At 30.8% G+C, this 27,115-nt stretch overlaps 2 protein-coding genes across 3 annotated transcripts in view; one reads left to right on the forward strand and one right to left on the reverse strand.

The window, feature by feature from the left end:
• LOC118202277 (uncharacterized) overlaps nt 1-23,182 on the reverse strand; it is a 61,360-nt gene extending 38,178 nt beyond the window's left edge. Inside the window, exons 1-4 of one of the 2 annotated variants that reach the window (XM_035374432.2) lie at nt 22,974-23,182; nt 22,715-22,865; nt 16,199-16,420; nt 3,287-3,535 (exon numbers count right to left, since the gene is read on the reverse strand). In XM_035374432.2, the coding sequence (XP_035230323.2) occupies nt 3,287-3,535; nt 16,199-16,420; nt 22,715-22,865; nt 22,974-23,089 (738 nt within the window). In that variant the 5' untranslated portion in view covers nt 23,090-23,182. Of the gene's footprint in view, nt 1-3,286; nt 3,536-16,198; nt 16,421-22,714; nt 22,866-22,960 lie in introns of both variants that reach the window. The other variant, XM_035374433.2, reaches the window with a different exon arrangement.
• A 449-nt stretch (nt 23,183-23,631) lies between these two features.
• The window catches only part of LOC118202279 (reelin-like), a 297,785-nt gene continuing 294,301 nt past the window's right edge, over nt 23,632-27,115 (forward strand). The window contains exons 1-2 of the mRNA XM_085812571.1: nt 23,632-23,837; nt 26,047-26,164. The gene's annotated coding sequence lies outside the window, so the exon portion shown is untranslated. The remainder of the gene's footprint in view (nt 23,838-26,046; nt 26,165-27,115) is intronic.

Genomic DNA, 27,115 nt, shown 5'->3' on the forward strand with positions numbered 1-27,115 from the left:
TCACTGAAAATGGCACAACCGATGCCAAACGGAATATCCTCGCTGATAACCTTTTATGCCTCATTTTCAAAACAAATCACAGCCATTTCTTATCAGATTAATTGTTTCTTTCAATACTGGTATAAAATTGCATAGAATTTTTACCAGATAGTTGAATTTTATACCCTGCGGTAGTTAAATCAATTAGGATGCAATCACACCGCTCATCCGAAGGCAGAAATACAAAAAAGGTAAAGCAAATTGTTAAACTCATCAATTCTAATGCGAATACACTAGGGAAGTAAAGCACTGTGGTTTTACATAATTTTTGAGTAAGCTATTCATACGAATAAAAATGATTCTTGCATTTAAACTTCTATTCCATATTAAGATTTAACTTGAAATTAATCTCCTATAAACTAATTACTGGATAACTTGAAATTAATGAGAGAATTAGATTTTTGTAGCGTAGTTTACGTGAGATGAGATCACTTGGGGTCACACGGTATGAACCGGCGAATCAGAATGCTGTACCATGAAGACATAGTAAATTCTTAAATCAATTTATTTTTACAAATTTATTATCTTTATTCATTGCCTTTTTACAAAATTTTATGGATTGGTATTAGGATCGTTAACTAGAACAGAAAGATTTTTTTGAATATGAAATGCCTCTAGAAATAAAGTTCTCCAATGGAAGATGTTTTTTGAATAATTTTGGCAGCAGAAAAATTGAAAGTGTCATCCATCTTTACCTTTGGCCTTTCAAGAAATTATGTTTTAGTTCTGGTTTCATCAACAGATGGCGCCACTAGCTTATTTTCTGTCCAGTCTTTGTCTTTTATTATCCTATCTAATCATTATATCCTATTCGTTCATTTGCACTTTTGCAGCTGAGGATGGTGGTTTGGTAAAACCATCGAAACTAGTCCTGTGAAAATTTGAAAATATAACACTGATTTTTGTTGTCTGACTTCTGAATTAGTTACCCATTTGTTATGAATCTGAATTTCAAATGCTTACATTTAACATTTGAAAAAATAATGCATTTCAGACAAAAAGCCAACATATTTTCTTATACACATATGAAAGCAAAACATTTTATCTCCTTATGATATCCTGTCACACAATATTGGTGGAGATCCTGCCAAATTTATATGTCATTCCTGCAGGAATTCGAAGGAACTGATCCACCTTTATTTGCAAGTTAAATATTTATAATTTGATCATTTATTATTATTTTTAATTATTTCATTAATGATTATTTATCATTATTGATTACTGATTATTGGTCTATTACTTATTATTTGATTTAAGCTGATTTCTTTTAATTTATATTAGCATCTTTTATACAAGTTACAAATATAACATATGGAAATCTGCATCACTTGTCATAATCTTTCACATTGCATCACCATACCAATTTGAAATACAGTTACAAATTGTACCCAATAATGCACACTTTTTTGATGCAAGGATCCCATAATTTCGAAATTATTTCATAGCATACTTTCCATTGAAAGCAGCTCACACAACTTTTTTTTTTTTTTCCCAAACTACAGCGGTAAAAACTGATAAATAGCAGTTAATTTACGTCCTTTTCTTCAAAAACCTAAACTAGTTTACCGAGAATTATTTAGATTTATATAAAACAAAGGCGAAGACCGAGTTGTGATATCCCATTAGCAGTAAATCAGACTGTTCAATGACAATTTTTTTAAGGAGGGAGAGGGCTGGTTAAAAGTGATCAACTTTAAACATTTTGCAGTAGACTAAATGCCTGCCATGAAGTCGTATCATGCCATACCTTACGCATCCTCCAATCTCTTTCCAAGAGAAGATTCCTGTATAAATTTATAATGGCTTTACAAATTTCTTATTTGCTTAACTTTTGTTTAAAACCTAAAATTTTAAAATATTCCAGTTAGTTGAATACCAGATAGTCTGGCTTTTAAAGTACAGTCAAAGGTCGTTAATCCGGACTCGTCGGGACTTCGGCGATTCCGGATTATCGATTTTTCCGGATTATAGATCATCAGTTTAAATCTGGTAAAATGGCATGCGGAAATTATAAAATTAAAAATATGAAACCGTAATTTACGAAATAAAGAACAATTATGATCTAAAGGGTATCAAAATTTACAAAAAAAAAAAAAAGCTTAATATTTATTTGTTTACTTTTCTAAACATTTCTTTCAATGTAAGTTGTTTAAGTTGCTTCGTTTTTTATGTTATAATACATTCTCTTTAATTCTATAAACAGACATAATTTCTTGTTCAGTTACAAAGTTCCGCTGTTCAAGTTCTATAATTGCTGTGTCGAGAATACCGACTAATTTTTCAATCAAAATTTTTTCGTTTTTAATAACCTCTGTCACTTTCTTCGCTATCGGAAGCGAATTATAATGACGAGGCATTTGATTTAAATCATATCAAAGACGAGATGAAATACTACATTGAGTAAGCAATTATAAGCCAAATAAAATAAAAACATCTGCCCTTAAGATAAGGATAGTGCTGACAGATCAACTTCCAATTCAATGCACGCTGCTGCGGCGTTAAAGATAAACAAAGTTTAGATAAACAAACGTTTAAGTTTAGATAAACTTTATCCATTTTTTGCAGAAATTCCACTTTCTCTTTAATGGACTCCGAAAGATACTTTCGCTTTGTATATCCTTTACATATTAGTAAATATATATCGGAAATTCTATTTGACATAATCGAAAGTTCAAGCTTACTTTTATAAAATTGCTCTAACAGTCTGCAAAAAATAATAATCCGGATCCAATTCGAAGATTAAGGAACAACGCAATCTGCAACATTAACTGAAATAGATAATTAGATAATTTTAGCTTAGCTTATCCCGTCCGTTATAAATTAAACGCGCATTCGTAAACGTATTTTGCGCACGCGCACACGCAAATTAGCAGCGGTAAAGGTCTTACGCGCATGCGTCAACGAGACGCATGCGCAGAAAGTTTGTAGCTTTGAGGTCCGGATTATAGATCATTCCGGATTATGGGTGTCCGAATTAACGACTTTTGACTGTACTTTTATTCAATAAGCTGTGCCATAAACACTCCCACCCCTTTTTAGTACATAATTACTGATTCACATTTCCTTTTCATGATTTAAAAATGTAAGTTAAAAATGGGCATTGTAAAAAATTTTTAATATTTGATATGTACTTAAAGATAGTGTTATGGACAGAAATGATATGTATTGACACATACTTTCTCATAAATTGTATACATGCTTGCATTGCACTATATTTTCATTACACAAGTAAAAGTCACATAAGTACCTCTAGAGCTCTGATATTATTCATATGATCAGCAAGTTGCTTAGAGTGAGTTCTGTTAAGACTATTCATTTGAAGAGACTGATTTTCATTTTGTGCCCGCAGCTCTTCACATTCAGCCTGCAAAACTTTTACTTTTGAGGTTAACTGTAGAAGGTCTCGCTTTGCAGATTTCAGCTCCATAGCATAAGTATCAGAAGGCTGAGACTTTTCCTTTTCTAAAGTCTCCACCTTATTTTGCAGTTGTTCAACCTAAAATAAAAATAGGAATAGAAAATAAATCACAAATCTCCAAAATTATCTAATAAAAGAAACAGATACTAGCTGTAAAATAAATCATGGTATTAGTTGCAAATAAAATCACAGTATTAGTTGCAAATAAAATCATGGTATTAATTGCAAAATAAATTTAAATAAAAAGGATTACAGTACAAAGTCTTTAATCCGAACTTGTTGGGACTTCGACGATTCCAGATTAGGGGTTTTTCAGGATTATAGATCAATTTAAATCTGGTAACATGGCATGCAGAAATTATAAAATTAAAAATATGAAAATGTAATTTATGAAATAAAGAGCAATTATGATCTAAAAGGTATCAAAATTTACAAAAAAAAAAAAAAACTTTATATTCATTTGTTTACTTTATTAAATATTTCTTTCAACGTGCGCACGCGTAAAGCATACATTATGCATAGTCGAAATTAGAAAATTGCAACCAGAAAACTATTTGACGTGTATTCGTGATATTTATAATGACGAGGAATTTGATTTAAATCATATCAAAGACGGCGTACATCGAGATGAAATACTACATTTAGTAAGGAATTATAAGCCGAATAAAATAAAAACAACTTTTCTGAAAATGAAGATAGTGCTGACAGATCAACTTCCAGTTCATTGCGTGCCACGACGTTGGTGTTTGAACTTAATTTATAAACAATATATTTATTGATGCTTTAAAAAAAAAAAAAAAAAAAGATCCTTTAACCTGGTAACTATGAACAAACAGGTGAACTATGAAATCAATCTAAATGAATAAATAAAAGTATATTTTGTGGGTTTCTGTCTAAGAAACTAAAGAAAGATTTTTTTTGCTATATATCTTTCTATTAAAAAAACATACTGGCTGCATGGGAATTTTTGCAGCTTTCCCCATGTGTAATGTGAATATGACAGTTTTAGGTAGGTATTTCTTATGCACCATATTGCAAACCAAATAATTTAAATTTTCCATTGATAAAATCACTAGTTCACTCAATTCTGTTTGCAGCATGATTAACCTTAAAAAAGTTTTCATTAGTTCAGAGAAACCGTGTTCCCCACTTGTTACATTTTTTGGTATAGTTAGTAATATTTTAGCTCCTCAATGTTAATTGAATTTGATATATACCGGGTGATCAAAAAGTCAGTATAAATTTGAAAACTTAATAAATCACGGAATAATGTAGATAGAGAGGTAAAAATTGACACACATACTTAGAATGACATGGGGTTTTATTAGAACAAAAAAAAAAAAAAAAAAAAAAAAAAGTTTTAAAAATGTATGATTTTATGCAGGATGGCGCTCCACCCCATATTGCTAGATGCGTGACAGATCTCTTGCGCGCGTCGTTTGGTGATGATCGTGTGCTCAGCCGCCACTTTCGCTATGCTTGGCCTCCCAGGTCCTCAGACCTCAGTCCGTGCGATTATTGGCTTTGGGGTTACCTGAAGTCGCAAGTGTATCGTGATCGACCAACATCTCTAGGGATTCTGAAAGACAACATCTGACGCCAATGCCTCACCATAACTCCGGACATGCTTTACAGTGCTGTTCACAACATTATTCCTCGACTACAGCTATTGTTGAGGAATGATGGTGAACATATTGAGCTTTTCCTGTAAAGAACATTATCTTTGCTTTGTCTTAATTTGTTATGCTAATTATTGCTTTTCTGATCAGATTATTGCTTTTCTAATAAAACCCCATGTCATTCTAAGTATGTGTGTCAATTTTTACCTCTCTATCTACAATATTCCGTGATTTATTAAGTTTTCAAATTTATATTGACTTTTTGATCACCCTGTATTTATTAATATCTCTTTTTTATTAAACTTATTTGATTCTTCTTTTCACTTTTCGAAATTTAGGTTCATTCCAAAATAAATTCACCCACTTTTATGATTTATTTTTAAAATTTGTATTTTAAAATAATTTTTATTAATTCTTCGAAAAACAGTTTGAATTATAACTTACGACATTTTTACTATAATCTTAAAGTAGTTGCATTTCTAGGCATGCCTGCAAAAAGGTAGTTTTTTTATTCAAAATTTCCGAAGATATACGCGAGTTTAAATATTGGAACTTTTTCAAATTTAGCATATTTGTTGAAATGAATAACTCAAATGTGGTTTAGGCACTTTGTTTAAATTATTTGAAAGGGAACAATGTGGTTTCTTTCCACTCATGCACAATGTAAAAAAGGGAAAGGAAAATAGGTTGCCATGCATTAAGAAGTTTGCCAAGTGAATTATTCTTGGCGCGAACTGAAAAAAATATGCCAAGATAAATGTTTGAGTTTCTTCGTAAATTTCGCACCAAATTTTATAAAATTTCATATTTAGGCATAATATAAGTCGTAGAATCGAAATATGGAAAAAAAATTGGACTGTTATTTCAGAAAAAGTCCGAAATTGAGTCAAAATACCTGTGTTAAAGCATTGTTACATATAATCTAATACAGTACGCAGTCCAAAATCCGGACGTCAATTATCTGGAATGATATAAAATACGGACCACGAAACCACCAATAACATTTTTCTCAGAGGCTTTTCGTATGTGCAGTTGATTCCCCCCCCCGGCCACATATAAAACATCTAGAGAGTCCTGATTCTTAATTTCACTTCACTAACAAAATACCTCGTTATTGAAGAAACAAACATTTTAGCATAAATTTGTATAATCAGTAATTTGGCTCCATTGCTGTATATCTGCTTGGCACACTTCTCAAACCGAAACATTCTACACAGATACATTATTGATCTGACACCAACCCGGCGAATCATTATTTATTATACTTTCCTTTCATCATCACATATTTATCAAAACATTCAAACTCGAGCGAGCTACAAGTGTTCAGCCACCTTTACCGCTCTACTGAAGAGCCCGTAAAAAAATTGATAAAGAAAAAGTATTGAAATAACCGGTTTAATTTACTAACCTATATTTCTCAATCGACAGTACATAAATTACACGTATGAGGGGATTATTTGTGACTTAATAAACTGTATTGCACTTTTCTCCACTATTTCATATTACGATGGAATTATTGCATTTTATTTCTCATGAATTAATTTTGCTCTGTTCATGATTTTTTATATTTTCAAAGAGAAAATTTCACACTTGAAATAAAAAAATGCACGAGATGATACTTTATGCAAAATTTGGTGTAAACGGTTTTCTTAATTTTGCTTTGAAAATATTCCAGGGTAATTGTTTTCATCACTGGAAGAAATATGAAAAACAGATTTACTACATTGTGTCAACACCCAATATGTCCTCATTCTTTTGAAAACGTGAAAGATTACTCTTTCTAAAATAAATTAGAAAATATATTATGTGCAAATAGAATATTCGTTGAAAATGAAATAGACTTCAATCTTTGGATATAACGATGGTTTTAGACGAAATTTCTACCTATGAAAAGAAATTGATGTATAATTAATTCTTCATAAACATTTAAAACTGTTCTGAAAAATACTCTTGATGATTGCATGTATAGGTCACGGATGTTTTTTTCTCTGCTAACAAAAACAAAAGCCAATTTTACAAAGAAAAATTCTCGTTAAAGATATACCTCCTTTGCCTGATAGTCCAATGTAATATTTGTTAAAGTTAAATGACGAAATGCAACCAATGTATCTCGGATTTTCTTTTTTATATTATAATAACAAAATTATCGAAAAAAGCAGATTTAAAGCTCTGTTATTGTTATGTAAAGCTTTATTATTGCTGCAAGTTCATCTCAAAATCTAATTGTATTGAATCTCATTCTAATCATCTAATGGTAATAAATATTATTATTATTATTTCATTAAATTAGTCATTACCATTATTTTGTTAATGAAAATATGTTATTAAAAATTGCATTCCAGCCTGCAGACTTACAAAGCTAGTTCGTATTTATTATATTTTGTAAAATTTTGTTCTCGTTTTCTAATTTCTAATACGAAAATACGCGAATATAAATGACAAGTGAAAACAAAGTTAAAAAATTCACAAATTATTTACGAGATTGATCAGAAATAGTGAGTGAAATATAAACATTGCATACATTTTGTTCTAAATAAATAGTGCACTGTATATGCATCCAGTACTGCATATTTATTTATGCACTATTTATTTAGAACTTCATTTAAATGAAAGCAAAATACTCATTGAAAAAATCGCTAATCTAGCAACGCCTCTACTATGGGACGTAAGCGTCCGACAAACATGTAAATTTTACTGCATCCATGGAGGGGGAATAACGACTTTTCTCATTAGGAAAATGTCAAAGAGGGGGCAAAACTGTTTCGGATCGTGCCGGTCTGAAGGCCATATTATGAGAATTTTGTTCCGGTTTTAGAAGGTTATCTGGAATAATATAAAATATGGACCACAAAACCACCAACAACATTTTTCTCAGAGGCTTTTCGCATGTGCAGTTGATTCCCCCCCCCCCCCCCGGGCCACATAATAAAACATCTGGAGAGTCCTGATTCTTAATTTCACTTTGGCACTAAACAAAATACCTTGTTATTGAAGAAACAATCATTTTAGCATAAATTTGTATGATCAGTAATTTGGCTCCATTGCTTCATATCTGCTTGGCACACTTCTTAAACCGAAACATTCCACACAGATACATCATTGATCTGACATCAACCTGGTGAATCATTATTTATTATACTTTCCTTTCATCACTATATATTTATCAAAACATGGCAACTTGAGTAATGACTCATGTAGCGATGCCTAAACAATTTTTTATGTTAATAATTGAATAATAATGGAGTATAGTAACCTTTTATGTTGACATTACGCTTGGCGATGATTACAGATTTAAGTTAAATGTGCTAATAATTTTTTATGACGAAAAATTTAGCAAAATTTTCTTTCCATATGCTCAAAATAATTTTCTCGATGATATTCAGAGACCCAAAGATTACATTTAGGGCTATTTGAATTAAGAATAACTGATTTGTTATTCACATAAACACAGAACCAGCACCAGGACTCGTATGGCTGCACCAAGTTGCAGAATTTAGGATCCACCGAGACGCTAATATATTTAGCGCCGGCCCTCAATAAAGCTTAAGTATATGTGGGAATTTATTTATTCAGAACTCTGATAAGCCTTAAGCATGTGTAAGAAATAGACATAAATACAAAATAAACAACTAATACAATTCAGGCTTGATTGTCTCAGTGGGCAACAGAAGCAAGATAAAATTTAACGGAACAACTTGTCATTAGTCACCATGCATAGCCAATATGCATAGCCAAATATGTATAGTGAAAGATAGCTAAATTTGATGATGACAGCCGCTAATTTTAAATGTTTTTGGATATCGCAAAACAAAGGTGAAATTTTCCAAGTAACGGATTTTGTAAAGAAATGTGGAGAAGCGGTAATAAATGGAGACGATATAAAAGAAGTTTTTCATTGTGATGACAATGCTCTTCAATCATTAGTCAAATGACAAAATCTGTAGTATTGTTCTAGATTCAGAAAATACCGCTACCGATAGTGAAGAAAATGGCAAAGAAGTTACTGAAAACAAGAAAATTTTGATTGACAAATTAATCAGAATTCTTGAAACAGCAGTAATAATGTAGCTAAACAAGAGATTACGTCTGTCTACAGAATTAAAGAGAAAGTATTAGCACAAAAAAATGAAGCAACTTAAACAACTTACATTGAAAGTAATGTTTAATAAGTTAAACAAATAAATATTAAGCTTTGCTTTTTTTTTGTAAATTTTGATACCCTTTAGATCATAAATACTTCATTACTTCATAAATCACAATTTTGTATTTCTAATTTTATAATTTCTACATACCATCTTATTAGATTTAAACTGATGATCTAATATCCGGAAAAATAACAATGCTGTAATCGTCAAAATAGCCCCGACGAGTGTGGATTTCGGACTTTGTACTGTATACATCCTAAGTCACACTTTTGAGACATGAAAAACGCAATTTAAATTTTGTCAATCGTCCCAGCAGAACAGGGGATATAGAACTGGCCCATTTTTTTTTAACAGTGTACATGATCTGCAATTCCATGATACTTGATATAAATGCTACCCGGGATACTCTGACAGATTTCTGTTCGTAATCTAATCTCCAAAAGCTTAATTCGAAGTACAAAATCGCTGCAACATGCTGGACAGAATCACGGCTACAGGCCAGGTCAATAACCAGGACAGCACACATCACAGATAGGGACACAGTCTTCACACATTTATTGGCCTCTGATTCCGACTCCGCAGGATAACATAGAGTTAAACGTTCTCCTCTTCAGCACTGTGCAGAAGTAAAGGAGAATGAAAATTTTCCAATAATAATAAATTTCTATCAGTATTTAATTTGAACTATTAATTTTAGCTGTAAATAAATAATAGTTAACAACTCTATCATTCTTCGGTTAATTTTTAAATCATGTAAAAAAATTCCATGCAAAAGTGAAATAGTTTAACTTTTGAAACTTTCTATTTAACATCCATATAGTAGGATATCATTATTATTGCACTTTTGTAGCTTCTTAAATAGCTTTTTTCATCAGTGTGATCATTCATTCATATGTTACCTTTGGTAGTTTATACATTGGTTTTATATTTAAGTCTCTCTCTATATCTATCACCTCTATAACAAACTGCTCACCAGGGCTGTGGAGTCGGAGTCAGGCAGATTTTTGGGGTAAAAGGAGTCAAAGCTGGAGTCACTAAAAACAGGTCGACTCTGACTCCAACTCTAGTTTTTGTTGGACTGTTTGAATTGGAAATGAAATTAAAATTAAATTGAAAAAATTAATGACAAGCTGAGTTATTATTTTTATTTATGGACTTTATACATTAATAAAAAGTTATTTTCTATTTTATTGACATATTAATAAATAAAGATAAGGGAGGAGGATGGATGTGATATTTGCCATTAGTGATTAAACTGTTTCATTTAGTTAAAAATCTCACTGGTAAATTTAGGTAAGCAGCAATAACTCTCAAAATTGATGCCATTCTTAGGAAGCGAGCAGGAAAAGGAGCAATTATTGATCAAGCAACGCGATAAGGAAGTACATATTTGATGATAAAGAGCTTTTAGAAATAAGAACTTTTTTAGAAGATGCAGATAACCCTAATCTTTCACTAACAGCAAGACGGTGGAGTGATCTTGCAGAATTAGAAACTTTTCTTCTACAATGTATATAGCCACAAAAAAGCTGCAATCTGAAGAATTGACAGGAGGCGAGAATGGAAGAATGGGATGTTTGTCCTTTCTGAAATGGAAGGTTTACTACAGAAAGAATCATTTCTTCAATGAAGAAAAGAGAAACTAGTTTGCTAGGCAATGAGATCTTGCTGGGTTCAATATATGTACATCTGAAACACCGAATTTTCTTGGATGACGAACAAATTAATAAGGCAAAGAAAGCCGTCTATGAGCTTTCATTAAGAATGAAATTATTCTCAGAACAATTCGAGAATTCGAATCAGGACAGTCAAACGGCAGACACTGCAACTGAGTCTCTATCCTCCTCTCCCAGTGATGAATTAGATTTTGAGAAATATTTTTGAATATTGAAAAGGCTAAGGCAAAGCGAATGACAATAAAGCACCAAGAGCCTTTAGATATAAAAATGAAAAAATACAAACAAGATTTCTACACAGCCTTTGAAGAAATAGAGAAATATCATTGCGCTTGCAAGACAACTCTTTTAGAACTTATAAAAAAATCTATCCTGAAAAGTTAAAAGAAGTATCCCTAACAGTAACAGCTCTTCCTCCTACTCAAGTTATTGTGGAAAGGCTCATCTCAGCTCTGAAGTTTATCAAATCGGATCTATGGTCCTCCAACAAAGATCTTTCCGAAGCTATACTGTTTCTTAGAAGTAACTAATACCATTTTTTCCATTTCATAATAAATGCTAAATAATATAAATAATTTTCTATGCCATCAATTTTTTTCTGTAGCATCTATTTACTACCTCTTTTATATTAAAAAAATAAGCTGTAACCCATGTGTATATGTTTACATATATACATATATATGAGGGAATTGGAGTCGAGTCGGAGTAAGAGTCTTTAAAATTCCAGGAGTAGGTTATTTTTCCTACCGACTTCACAGCCCTGCTGCTCACTGCCTATTATCTTATAATTTTCCAAATAAGAATAAAAAATTTATAGCATCTAGATAAATTTAATTAAGTTAATAATTGAAAGATTTTTTTTCACCTTTCATGTTTGTTTCATTGTCATACTCTTGTTCCCTGCAGTCTTTCTGGCTATTCAAAGTGTTTAAAACAGAAACATTAAGACTTCCACCAGTTGTTTCACAAAAATGCAGAGAAATGTTCTTTTATACTTATACTTAATATATTATGAATGATATCATGAATCTAATGACTGTAAAAAGTTTCTTGATGTGACAAATGGCTAGGGTGAAGTCCACTACAATTAAGTAATAATTTGATTGCTTAATTTTGGGTAAAATTTAAAATTTTACTGCTAATGCCATAAATTCTAATAATTCATTTTGAATATTTTCCCCCAAAGCATTTTCTGAAAGTCTGTTACATCATCATCCTCGACCATTTTAACATACTCCTCCATCATATGATCAAATTTTACCAACAAATAATTAAGTCCTTAATAGTTTCCATTACTTGGTATATAGTACAACTTATTCCATGTTTCCCTAAAAGCCATTTTATTCTCAGCCAAATGCAATGTTTCTTAATCTGAGAAACACAATTCCATATAACCTTCTTTTAAGATATTAATAACTATCTTTGTTTATCAATTGTTGATTCAATTTAGTTATAGGCACAAAAGATTCACTGCATAAAGAATATTTTGCACCAGGCCCTATATTTGTGTAATTTTCAAATTTCACTCTATTCACTTATTATATCTATAAAATACTGAATTAGAAATTGACTTACTATTAAATAATGAACAACAAAAACACAAGCCACTGTTTCATAAAACCGAATAAACCACATGCGAGATTATTTTGCTGTTTAAAACCTCTCTAGGATAGTGTGTTCTAATGGTAAATTGTGGTCGAATTTCATCTTTAAGAAAATGACTTGCATAAGAATTTGTGAGGACCTCCAAACTGATAGCAAGATCCATAATCTTACTATGTATTTTTGGTTATCTGACTATATCTGATACATTGAATCTTTAAGCTGCATGAGAATTACAACTTTGTAACACTTTGGCAAAAAGAATGATCAGACATGGACTTGCCACCAGTGGTTCAGTGAATCTTTTGTGCCTATAACTAAAGCAGAAATGCTAATAGATATCTGAAGGCTTGCAGAAATAATACTGAATTAAATCTTGTCATTATCTTGACATTTTTCTGCAAGATATTTTCAATCTGTATATATTTCTTACACCATGCAATTCACTACTGTTTACCATTAGAAGCACAGAAAGACATAAGTGAAAAAATAAATTGCTCAGCAACTAATTTTACTTCACTGCAATACTTAGGCAGAAAATAAATAAATAAATAAATAAATAAAAAGAAAGAAAGATTTCAGATTTTACATCATGCCCAAAGGGGCGTTTTTTTACGTCCTTGTGTGAAGTAAAAAGGAAGTATTGTAATCGCGAAAAGTTTCAGGCATCATATTTCAATGCAAATATCCATTTTCACCGCTATCGAATGCAATTTAATTATGTTTCTGCTTGACATCTGTACGTAAGGACGGAATAAAATACTCTTTTCCTTCAAAAAAAATTATAAAACTGCTTTAAAATTAATTCTGAAGAGAATTTTTCGTGGCGTCTGTACGTACGTATCTCGCATAACTCAAAAACGAGTAGCCTCAGAACGTTGAAATTTTGTATATAGGACTGCTATAACATGTAGATGTGCACCTCGTATTTTGGTTGCAATCGGCCGCACCAAACGTATATAAATACATTTATATATACATCCACTCTGTTACTCGGCTCAGTGATCTCAGTTTCTTTATTCTTGTAAACTGTGCATCTTTTGCTTTAAAAATGATTGAATTATGCTGTTCTTATCTTCCGGTTAAGGTTTTTATGCCTTTAGTAAATTTGTATGCAATATTTTTAGAATTATTAACAATTTTAAAGTTGTTCAAGTGCCACTGAGCCTAAAAATTTTTGCCATGTCGGCCATTGCTTGTTGATATTTGAAACAACAGAATAGTAGATTTGTTGCCAATCTAGAGAAAGTAAGCTTCCCAATAACAAAGATAACGCCTTCTTTTATTATTGCGAATTAAATCATGCTTAATTCATTTTGGAATTTATTAGAGGAAATAAGTGTTTAAGATTTACTTCATAATTTTCAATATAGACATTGAGTTTTTACGTATTTTTGCCTTGTTGCGAAGTGAGAACTGAATTAATTGAGTGAAAAATACTGAATCGTCTGTGAAAAACTGTTTCTTTTTACTTTGTTGTTGTTGTTCTTTGCTTAATTTTTTTTATACATTGTTTTAGATTTATTATAGTATTTGAATAGAACATGTGGCAACGATTAGATAATTCGGTACTTTTCCGTTTCGCCGGCGCAAATCTCGCCAAGCAAACTTTGTTGGCGACAACATACAGTATACACATAAAAAATATTAACAAATATTAGTTCTAAGATTTTTTTATTTTGAAGGCATAAACATTTTAATATGGTTTAAAATTTTGTAAAAAGCCAATAAAGAAATACAATAAATTTGTAAAAAGACATTAATTTAAGAATTTACTATATGCTATCATGGTTCAAAATCCTAATTCGCCGATTCGTATCACATGACCCCAAGTGATTTCATCTCGCTTAACACTACAAAAACTACGCTACAAAAATATAATTCTCTTAGTAATTATCTACGTTAATTTCAAGTTAAATCTTAATTTGGAATACAAGTTTAAATGCAAGAATTATTTCAATTTGTACGAACATCTTACGCCAAAATTATGTAAAACCGCAGTACTTTATTTCGCTAGTGCATTCTCATTAGAATTGATGAATTTTACCCTTGATTTTGCCTTTTCTATATTTTCGCCTTCGGGTGAGCGGTGTGATTGCATCCTAATTGACTTAATTACCATGAATTGTCTTAGGGCATAAAATTTAATTATCTTTGTAAATATTCTATGTAATTGTATGCCTGTATTGAAAGAAACAATCAATCTGGTAAGAAATGGCTGTGACATTTTTTGAAAATGAGGCGCAAAAGGTTACCAGCGAAGATATTCCGTTTGGCATCAGTTGTAACATTACTGGTGACTTTATCGTTTGCGCCGGCAAAACGGAAAAGTACCGATAATTCTTAAGATAATATAAATTTTGTGCATTCTGAGTTAAAAAACGAACAAAATATAATGTTGTTAAGTGAACCTAGGGCCAGAGTTTCGCTATGGTAAACAAATGTAGTGAATTTTAAAGAGTGCTTTTATTCTATTGTGGTTTATGCACTATCAACGAAGTAGATTTAATTCAATCCAATAAGTTTAAATGAAATGAAAAAAAAAAAAAAAAAAAAAAAATGCACATAATTTAATATTCCGTACAAGGAAGTCATGTGGTGCACACATCGGATTTTTTTTTTTTAATGTTTTGTGTGCCACCTTTATTTATTAAATATTGTGTTTTTCGCACTTAAACCATAAAATTCAATTCATCAGCAATACCGCAAAATAATTTTAAAATGAGCATATCTTCATAATTTTCAATACACAGTCTCACACGCTGAAAATAAAAATGCCTTTTTTTTTTGTACAGTGTTACCATTCCTCACTTTGAAATCATCGAGTTTGTTAATAAAAAATTCCTTAATGACTGACAAAATATGAAATAGATAATACAATTTCAAATTAGGGCTTCCAGATGCCCAAATTTGGTCGAGGATTAGGTTATTCAAAGCTCTAGGTAGCATTGTTTTATAACGATGTGAGAAACATTTATGCAGATTCTTCATTATTTAATTTCTTTAAATATAATACAGGGCTCTAATATTTGTTAGCAACAGTTTGAAAAGTGAACCAACACAAAATGCCAAAACGAAATAGCTCTTCTGGGCTAAAAAAATTTTAATCTACTTAACTCTGACAAAACAACATTCGATATTTTAAAATTGAATAAAATAAAAAATAAGTGCAATAACATCACAGTTACCATCATTGTGACAACAGAAGAATTTTAATTTAAAATTTCTGAAAAGGACACTCATTGAATGTTTAGTCAGAAGATATAATTTCCTAAATTGTAAAAAAAAAAAACTTTATTATATCATTTAATTTTATTGTGACAGCTGTACATAAAGAAGAGTGAATTAAATTATTTTTACTTGTACTTCATTTAAGAATAGTACTAAAATGTTAGTAGGGATAAATGGAAAGGTTACAATCAGGTTTAAAATAAGAATAAAATTGAATCAACAATAAAAATAGTAAACTAATCTAAAAACTAATTTTTAGTGTATTCAGTAAATCTGGGTTGTACAGTGCAGCACACTGCATTCTCTGTTTCAGACTGTCGCCCTGCCTCTCTTCTCTAAAGGTGCTAGTGAAACTATCAATTGAAACTATCTTATATATAAAACAACTAATCGAGTTTTGTTTATGCTTTCATCAATATAAATTTCAATTGGAACTTTTAAAATTAAAATATTTGAAAAATAGCATACTTCGGCAAGATGTTGCAATTTCATTCTTTCTAAATTTCTTGAATATTCTGATTCATGACTTTTGAACTGGCACTTAAGGACTGCATTCTCAAAATGCAAATTATTATACTGTTCTCGCAACTTATCAACTTCTGAATGGAGTTCTTTCATTTTCAGTTCATAATGCTTGGTTGCCTCTTCCAGTACCGCTGTCTGAATCTTCTTGGGATCATGAGACTGTAACTGCAAAAGTATTCATAGAGTTAATACAATATTATTCTTATGTTAATATTAAAATGTAAAAAAAAAAAAAAAAAAAAAAAAAAAAAATTGTTATAAAAGAATGCTGATGTTTGATCATAAAATGTTTCAGAATTAAAACAAATCAGGCTTCCTATCTGACTAACATGTTTATATTTAAAATAAACTCATCTCCTTCTTTTGTTACATGTTAACTATAAAATAATTTGGTACTTTTCCGCTTTGCCGGTGCAGGCGATAAAGTCGCCAATAATGGTACAACTGATGCCAAACAGAATATCCTCTCTGGTAACCTTTTACGCCTCATTTTCAAAACAAGTCGCAGCCATTTCTTATTAAATTGATTGTTTCTTTCAATACTGGCATACAATTACATAGAATTTTTACCAGATAGTTCAATTTTAAGCCCTAAGGCCATTCACGATAATTAAGTCAATTAGGATGTAATCACACCACTCACCCAAATCCAAAACCAAAACGCTTAGCTATAGCTAAAGAGGAATTTAAATTTATGCTTGACAATGTAATAATTCGTCCATCAAATTCCCAGTGGTTAAGCCCCTTGCACCTGTTACGAAAAAGGATGGTTCATATCGTCTTTGCGGGGACTACCGACGATTGAATGCACAGACGATACCCGATCGATACCCAATTCCTCGCGTTGAAGATTTTCATCATATATTAAGAGGTACAACATTTTTTCTAAAATTGATTTATTCAAAGCTTATTTTCAAATTCCCATTGCAGAAGAAGACAAATGTAAAACGGCTACCATCACTTCTTTCGGTTTATACGAATTTAACGTAATTAGTTTCGGTTTAAAAAATGCTCCTGCAACGTTCCAATGATTTATTCACGAAGTCTTTAGAGGATTAGAGTTTGTTTTTCCCTATTTAGACGATATACTCATCGCATCCAGTACCTATGAAGAACACGAAAATCACCTTAAATTAGTTTTCGAAAGATTGCATACGTTTGGGTTAAGAATTAATGTTTCAAAATCTGTATTTGCTGTTCCACAAATCGAGTTTCTAGGCTACCTAATTACACCTAAGGGTTCCCGGCCTTTGCCAGAAAGAGTTCAAGCTATTACTAACTACAAATGCCCAGAAACAATTCATGAACTTAGAATTTTTCTTGGAATACTTAACTTTTATCATCATTATATAAAGGATGCAGCGAAGAATCAAGCATTGTTGCATGCGTATCTTAAGGGAGCTAAAAAGAGGGACAAACGTAAAATTGAATGGACTGAAGAAGCTGAAAAACAGTTTGGAAAGTGCAAGAATGACCTGGTGAACACAGCACTGTTGTCTTTTCCTAATTCTGAACTACCTCTGGCGTTATTTACAGATGCTTCAGATACGGCGATTGGCTCAGTGTTGCAACAATACGAAAACTCCTCACGGAAGCCAATAGCATTTTTTTCTAAAAAATTAAATGATACTCAGCAAAAATATAACACCTATGACAGAGAACTATTAAGCATATATCTTTCAGTTAGACACTTTAAGCATTATCTAGAAGGAAGAGTATTTACAATTTATAGAGATCACAAGCCCTTAATATTCGCCTTTCGTCAAAAACTTTACAAAGCAGCACCTAGACAGGCTCGCCAACTTCAATACCTCTCCCAGTTTTCGACTGATATCAAATATGTAAAAGGTGAGAATAATATTGTGGCAGATACATCATCTAGAGTTAAATAAATTTCATCGATAGATTGTGATAAAATAGCTGATGAACAAACTCAAGATGAAGAACTGAAGAGTTTGGAAACCACTACTTCCTTGAATTTAAAGCAATGTTCTCTACCTTCGGCGAAATATTTGTGGAGTGATACATCAACTAAACACATTTAACCGTATATTCCTCAGGCTTTCAGAAAACACGTCTTTCAGCAAATTCATGGTTTCTCACATCCAGGAATAAAATCGACTATGAAATTAATGACATCAAAATTCTTTTGGCCTAACATAAAAAAAAGATGTACAGTTGTGGACAAGAACCTGCATTCCTTGCCAAAAAGCTAAAATCAGTCAGCATACCAAAACAAAATTAGGTGAGTTTGAAGTACCACCAGGAAGATTTTCTGTCATCCATATCGATCTCATAGGACCACTTCCACCATCTAAAGGGAATATTTATTGTCTTACTTGCGTAGATAGATTTTTGAATTGGATGGAAGCAATTCCTTTAGAAAATATTTCAGCTGAGAATGTCGCAAGAGCCTTTTATAGCAACTGGATTGCACGTTTCGGAACGCCAAGTAAACTCATTAGTAATTGTGGATCCCAATTTAAAAGTGGTACATTACGAGCTTTGTCCAAAACCTGTGGCATCAATTTACAACACACTACTGTCTACCACCCCTCGTGTAATGGCAAAGTTGAGTGCCTTCATCGAACATTAAAAACAGCATTAAAAGCCCACAACAACATATCATGGACGGACACATTACCAACAGTACTTTTGGATTTGCGTACTGCTATTCAAGAAGATACAACTCATTCTATTGCGCAAGTAGTTTATGGCCAGAGTCTCGGACTTCCTGGAGAGTTTTTCAGCGAACCAAGTATCCAGACATCATCGGAGACTTTTGCTAATAAACTCCAGAAACAGATGGAAGTTGTTGGACCTAGACTAATTCGTAAAAATTTATCTGAACGGATATTTGTACATAAAGACTTAAAAACTTGTTCTCATGTGTTTCAGCGAATAGATCGGGTAAAAAAAACCTTTGAAACCTCCTTATGAAGGACCGTTTCCTGTTATTGATCGCAAGGCCCAATATTTTACTACAGTCAAAAGTCGTTAATTCGGACACCCATAATCCGGAATGATCTATAATCCGGACCTCAAAGCTAAAAACTTTCTGCGCATGCGCCGCATTGGCACATGCGCACAGGCGTTTTACGCGTGCGCGTAAGACCTTGACTAATGCGCATATGCGTGGGCGCAAGTGCAGAATACGTTTTCGCCTGCGCGTTTAATGTATAACGGACGGTGTAAGCTAAAATTATCTAATTATCTATTTCAGTTAATGTTAATGATTGCGTTGTTCCTTAATCTTTGAATTGGATCCCGCTTATTATTTTTTGCAGACTGTAAGAGCAATTTTATAAAAGTAAACTTGAACTTTCGATTATGTCAAATAGAATTTCCGATGCTGGAACTTCCAAAGCATCTGCAAAACGAAAGTATGTTTCGATATCCAACAAACAAAAAGTGGAATTGCTGCAAAAAATGGATAAAGACATGAAGAATGTGACAGAGAGGTTTGAAAACGAAAAAATTTCGATTGACAAGTTAGTCGGTATTCTCGGCACAGCAATTAACGGGATTTGAACAGCGGAACTTTGTAACTGAACAAGAAATTATGGCTTTTTATAGAATTAAAGAGAAAGTATTATCACATAAAATGAAGAAACTTAAACAACTTATATTGAGAGAAATGTTTAATAAAGTAAAAATAAATATTAAGCTTTTTTTTTTTTTTTTTTTTTTTTTTTGTAAATTTTGATACCCTTTAGATCATAATTGTTCTTTATTTCATAAATTACGGTTTCATATTTTTAATTTTAGAATTTCTGCATGCCATCTTACGAGATTTAAACTGATGATCTATAATCGGGAATCGCCGAAGTCCCGACGAGTCCGGATTAACGACTTTTGACTGTATTAGCATAAAAGGAAAACATGTTAATGTATCCCTGGATCGTTTGAAACCAGCATATATTTTAGCTGAGGAAAATTCCCAGTTGATACAACCTGACTACAGTAACTTGCAGAGACCGGACTCAAATTCCGATGTGAATCAAAGACATTCTCGCACAGGCCGAACTATACGTTTACCTGTTAGATTCAAGGACTGACTAAATTATTCTGATAGTGGTTAAGACTGCAATACTAGTTACTACCTATTTCTCCATCTTTGTAACGTAACTTAGTTACTGGTGGGGCAGTAGTGTAGTGTCCCAGTTATTGCATGAGAAATAATTATTTTTTATTTCATATATTTGTTCATGTGTTTAATTATTTTATAAAATTAACTTTAATATTTTGTTAATATTCATATTTATATTTCTTTTATGCTGAATGGCAACAAGTAGTTCATATTTATATTTAAATTTCTTTATGAATGGCAACTAATTCTGATTCATGATTGCTAGGTTTTGGTTTCAAAACGTTGCTCATAGCGTCGCATTTCGATAGCTGGAAAATAAAAAGCAATAAACTTAGCTATTTGTTTATAATTCATGCTGTTCCTAATCATAAATTAATTTTAAACATTAGTAGGCAAGGCCACAAGAGAACAATATGTTTGTGGGTTAAATGCTTGAGAGAAGAATGCTATTGTAGGGCTTTGAGAAAAGGAGGATATAATTTGAAATACAAATGCACTTCCAACCTGAATGAATTCGTAAAATTAGGAGTTAGATGTTTTATCTTTCTGTAGTCATCTGAAGCCGGTGAAAGATAGAATGGATAATGATAATTATTCATTTATGGATCAGAGTAACAGTGGTGGTGGAGATGACACAGAATTTGATGATGTGCCTGAAGATATAATGGAAGATGAACATGATGAACTTTTCATGTTATTTGATAATGACAATTTTAAGTTCATAAGCCATGTCATTTCTTATAAATAAACAGCATTTAGTTACATATAGAAATATAATTTCTTTATGCTCATTCCTTATTTTTAAATCTATCATTTTTATACTCGGTGTATAATGTGCATCCATAAGTTTCTATCTTATTTTTTATAATGAAAGTGCACGTTATACACCAGAATATGAGGTAATTTTATTTTAAATTATTCAACACTAAAAATAAATTGAAATGCATGGATTTTTCCAACTGTTTTTGAAGTCATTTAAAAGATGAATATAAAGAAAACAAATTCGTTATTAAAACATGAAATCTTTTGCGAATATTTTTGAAAATTTTAAATATTATTTGTCTCTATTTAAAGATGGATACAATTTTTAATAGCTTGTATAAAGGAAATAATTCTCTCTTTGAATTCATTTCATGTCATCTGAATATACAGGTACAAAGCAGCCTTTAGAGACTGGATAATGTTATGGTCATCATTTTTCCTCTTTTGGAAAGAAAAGATTTAAACTATTTTCCATTTTGCTATTTTTTAGAAAATTTATAAAGAAACCTTTAAATGTACCAAGCAAGAACTTTAGTATGAAGCGTAAAGTTCTCAACAAAGAATAAACCTCATATGCATTTTGATAATAATTATATTCTAAATACACTCTGAAATGCTTAGAAAAAAATCATTCAATTGAATTGACATTCAGAAAAATTAAACTGTACATTAAACTATTAGCAATTTATTTTTACTTAGGCAAACGATAATTATTTCACAAGGTCACAAGTTCAGGTTACACGGAGAAAAATGAAGGGAAATCAAGAATGGTATTTCTTTTATCAATTACCATCTAATGGCAATGTTGTGATATTTATTGACAGTATATCATAATCTAAAAATTCACCATAAAAGTTATGATGTTCGATAAATTTTGGTAGAATTTGAATCATGATGGATTTTGTTTTTGAAGCTATGAATAAAATCACATTTTTTCAACAGCAATACTTGGTTGGTTATTTGATATGCCAAAGCAATGAGGAAGCCTTTGCGGCAGTTTTTCTGAAATTCCAATGCTTTTCATGGTAAACTTCAAATATACATGATTCTTAATATTCTGAAAGAAAATATTATGTAGGAAAAAAAAAAAAAAAAAAAAAAATCTTATTTAAAATAAAATACAAAAGATAATTATTATATATTAAATCACTGTGTTATGATCTCCTTGGTTTTTCATGTGTTGAAAAATCAAGCAGATATACCATCATTCAATTCAGATGTCAAAGATATGATTTTCAAATGAAATTTTACTGGACACAAACTCAGTGAATAAGGTAACTTTGTCATTTTTTTACTGAACAAGGCTTTGAGGCAACAAGGTTAGGTAATTTTTTGCAGTTAAAATGTGAATAGTTATAATTAGGAGTCCTTATTTAAAACTGTAATGTGTAATATGTATGCTTTTATTTAGTAGTTACTCTAAGCAACTCACGGAAAATCTCGAGATTCCGTCAGTTGAGAATAACCTTTAATTTATCGGATGGTTTTTAAAAATGGTACATTGTTATGTATCCTTCAATTAATTTCTGATTTAACAATGGTAGAGACATTAATCAAAGCTTTTCCAAGTTTAATTCTGACTCATATATAACTTAAGAAAAACGTACCTTTCCTTTTAAAATATTTAATTCACCCTGTTGTTCTTTTATTTTAGCTTGTAAATGATGAATATAAGATTCATTAGATGACTTCATCTGTTCATTTTGTGCTACAGCATCTTTTAGTTGTTCATAAATAGACTGCAGTTCCTCCTGTAACCTAAGATTGGAAAGAGGCACAAGAATTAAACCTAAATGATTAAAAGAAAAATTATCAGAGACAGCGAAGTAAATTAGAAATATTTTTTGAGAGACCTCATCATCTTACTCGGCATGTTTGTCTTTCAGTGTCTGATATATCTGCTTGTACTGGCTACATCTGTCTCTTTCGTCTCGTAAAAGGCTTTGAAGTTCCGTTTCTCTAGAAATGTTATCTCGAAGCATTTTGAGTTAGCAATAAACATTAAACTAATTTAAATGAATATCACATTCTATTCACTCAACGAAAAGTAAATAAAAATTTAAATCCTTTTAAATGTTGTTGCCAATTCACATGAAGTAAATATTTTAGGAATAATTTCGCTGCTTCAGAAATATTTATGAATCTTATCAAATTCTATGCTTAGAAGGAACTAAAGAAACTAAATGAAATAGAATCAACTCTATAAATCAATTAAATGTGACACAGCCCTGCTTCTCTTTCCCGTTACGCATAAACAATTTTAAAATTACATAAAACACATTTTCTTAAAAATAAATTTTAATTAAAATCATATAAATTTTGATTTTAACTTAATTCTACGATCTCATTTTGTAATTTAAAAATACTTTTTAAAGTCATTTTGGAAAAAGAAAAAAATGCAAAAGGATAGATTTTGAAATTGTGGCAACATCATATTTGCATCGTCTGCTGTTGGCGACTCTTTTCGAATGATATTTGTTTGAGTTGGTATGTGGGGAAAGATGTTTGTCATAGAAGTTAGCTATGATATAAATGGACCTCCTTCGAATTCTTTGTTAAAGATCTGGATATTTATGCTTGTTCATATATTACGAAGCATGAATGTATTACGCGTGTATATTCCGAAGTTATTTCATAAGGATGGGGGTTGAAGTACGATCTTTTATTTTGTACTTAATCAGACACGGAAGGATGTGTAACTTGAAAGACAAGCTGTCTGAAATTAAAAAGGTAGTCACGGTTTTAAATGCGTGAAATGGTGTTGACTTGTTGCGAAATTTTAAATTAAGTATTTCGAGGAATCAGTCTGTTTTAAAAATTAAACTTGCGATGAATTTATTTATTTATTACTTGAATGTCTATAGTATAAATTCATAATGATTTATGTTTATCATCAAAATATTTACAGTTTTCTTATCCTTTTTCTAAGTTATTAAAATGGATTAACTGTTTTATTACTGTATGTCATACTTTAAGACTAAAAGTGGGAAGTTCAGAAATTATTTTTCATCATCTTGTTTGAAACTCTTCATTTTCAGCTACATAAAATGGATCATATATTTTAAATTATAAAAGTATATATTTATATTGCATTTTTTGCTCAAGATTCTGAGTTCTCCAAAATTCTAAAATAATACTCAACAAGTGGGCATTTACATATGAACATTGTATGTCATATCCAAAGCTAGATTCATTGTTAATTATTCCTAATCACTTTTTTTTTTTTCAAACAGATGAAAACTTTTATAGCTTAACTGAGTATTAATAAGAAAAACTTCTAGAAGAAACAAGAAAAAATAACATTTGTTTAAATTAGGCTCTTTAGGGGCAGAATATCCTTCTTACATCACTCAAAATTTTATGTTCACCTTTCTAACAAGAAAAATATGGGATAAAAGTATTTTCATTGGGGAGATGTTAGGGTCTTTTATATGAGCATTATGGAAATTTATGAAGGCAAATATGTTTCAAAACTGTAACATTTGTAGCTTTATTATAAAGTGTTTAATGAAACCATTATGTGGCTAATCTTTGGAATATGGTAACAGGTAGTTTGGTGACATTTTGGTAAGGTGCTAAAGGTTACTAGCTAGGACTTTAGCAGAATACATGGATAAAGTCAAGAGTGTGCGCAATGCCATTTTTGTGCAATTCCGGAATGTTTTTTTAAGTGAAAATAGGTGAACGTGTACATGGTTACTGTGTATGTGCAATTCTTAAAAACACAGCAAGCAGTTTGCGATTCTGCACTTTCTTCCAATTTTGGACCTAATCTTCGTCATGATTAAACACTTTTGTTCGATAAAAGTTCTAGCATAAGTGTAATTCGGCTAGCAGATTGTAGGAAAAAAGTGTTGGGAAAAAAAAAAAAAAAAATGCCTTTACTTCGTGAAAACAAAATGGAGTCCAAACAAAAACTAGCAGGTTGCTGTAGCAGTGTTGGTTGCCAAATTTTTGCCAAAAAATTGCCAAGTTACCATAATCCAAAGATTAACCCATTATGTAATTTTACTTATACCTTAATTATGGATGTTTCTACATATGTCTTAATTATGAAATTTGTGTGGGAATCACCCATCCCTAAATCCTGAAAAGATTTTAGAAAACTGTGAAAGGAAAATATTATGTCATTCTGAAAGACAAAATATTGGGCAAGATGGTAAATTTCTGTTCTATGTTTGAGCCATTCTAGAAAAATGATTTTTTATTTCCTAAAGGAGCAATAATTGTAGCACTCAAGAAAAAACAAACTGTTGGTTTGAACTATGTAGAAATCTTCCCCGTAATCTGTGAACTAGAATATTTAATTAATAGTTTGTGGTAATCTATTTTTTAATTTAATTTAATTTTCGGCTTATAAAATGTTTCTGCTATAAATGAAAGAATGCAAACCTTTTTTTACTGCTTAAAAAAGCACTAGTTTCTGTTCTAGCACCATTCTGTTTTAGAATAAACATTTTGTCTAAAATTCTAAGGCTGAAGTGTATACACATTAAAGATATCAGCAATTGATTGGAATTCAAAGACAAATGATAATTGGTAGTTATTAATTCAAAACTGCTAAAAAGATTACTATAGTAGATAATAAGAATCTGCATTTGTACTAGATGATAGGAATGTCTATCTAAAAAGATAGAAAAGTTATTTCTGCAGTGAAAGATATAAAAAGTATTGGTATAAAAAAAATGTTCAAAAATATATATTCTTTGTTTATCTGAATTCTGTTGAAAAGTTATCAAATTACTGCCAATTTTGATAATTGCCTAAAAATGCTTGTTTGTGTATTTTTATGACTGAGAGACTTTTGTCTGTTTTAACAATGCACTTAATATTGCTTATTTTTTTTAATTTTCTTTTTCAGTATAAGACATGTTCAGTTCTGTAGTAATTTGACCAGACAATAGCTATTTTGAGTAATAATCATAATTCTTCATCACAGATTTCACTGACATCAGCTGAAGTAAAGTGAACATCTGTTTTAAAGTATGTTTTGAAACTAGTTTCCATCCTGAAATTCAGCACTCCATCTAAAATTCATGTTCCATCTAAAATTCCAGGTATTTTAGATTTCATGTTGACAAAATTTATAGAATGTTAATTTTTGGTTATGGAATTTTTACATTATATACAAAATTATTTATATTTAAACAAATTTAAATTTAATTTTTAACAAATACGTATAAAAGTAAAAAAGCAAATTTAAATACTAAAAAAAGGAAAAAAGCCAAAATAATTTTTAAAAAAATATGCAAACATATAAAAGATTTAATACTCGAACTAATCTACAGTATCATTTAAATTAAATTAAATCTTTTATATGTTTGCACATTTTTTTAAAAATTATTTTGGCTTTTTTCCTTTTTTTTTAGGATTTAAATTTGCTTTTTTACTTTTATACGTATTTGTTAAATATTAAATTTAAATTTGTTTAAATTTAAATTTCATTCCTAGTAGCAAAGACGCAAAGAATATTTAATTAAATTTGTATTTAAATTTAATTTTTTTAATTAAATTCAATTTATTCTTATGAAACAATATTATTTATATTGTTATATATTACATTATATTATTTAACGGCTGCGAATATGCATGTGTGCATGCGCATAATACGTTTACGCTTGCGCGTTTAAAGTATAACGGACGGTATAAGCTAAGCTAAAATTATCTAATTCAGTTAATGTTGCAGATTGCGCTGTTCCTTAATCTTCAAATTGGATCTGGCTTATTATTTTTTGCAGACTGTTAGAGCAGTTTTATAAAAGTAAGCTTGAACTTTCGATTATGTCAAATAGAATTTTTAATATATATTTACTAATATGTAAAGGATCTACAAAGCGAAAGTATGTTTCGAAGTCCATTAAACAAAAAGTGGAATTGCTGCAAAAAATAAATAAATGCATATCCTTCGTTTCTCTAACCATTCCGAAATCTGTTTATCAATTTCACGCTGCCCTGCGGCGCGGAAGGGGGGGAGGAAACGCCGCGGCACGCAATGAATTGGAAGTTAA

This window comes from Stegodyphus dumicola, chromosome 3 (assembly GCF_044657685.1).
Source record: "Stegodyphus dumicola isolate Sdum_Otavi_A_Nest chromosome 3, ASM4465768v1".
Classification (NCBI taxonomy): Eukaryota; Metazoa; Arthropoda; class Arachnida; order Araneae; family Eresidae; genus Stegodyphus; species Stegodyphus dumicola.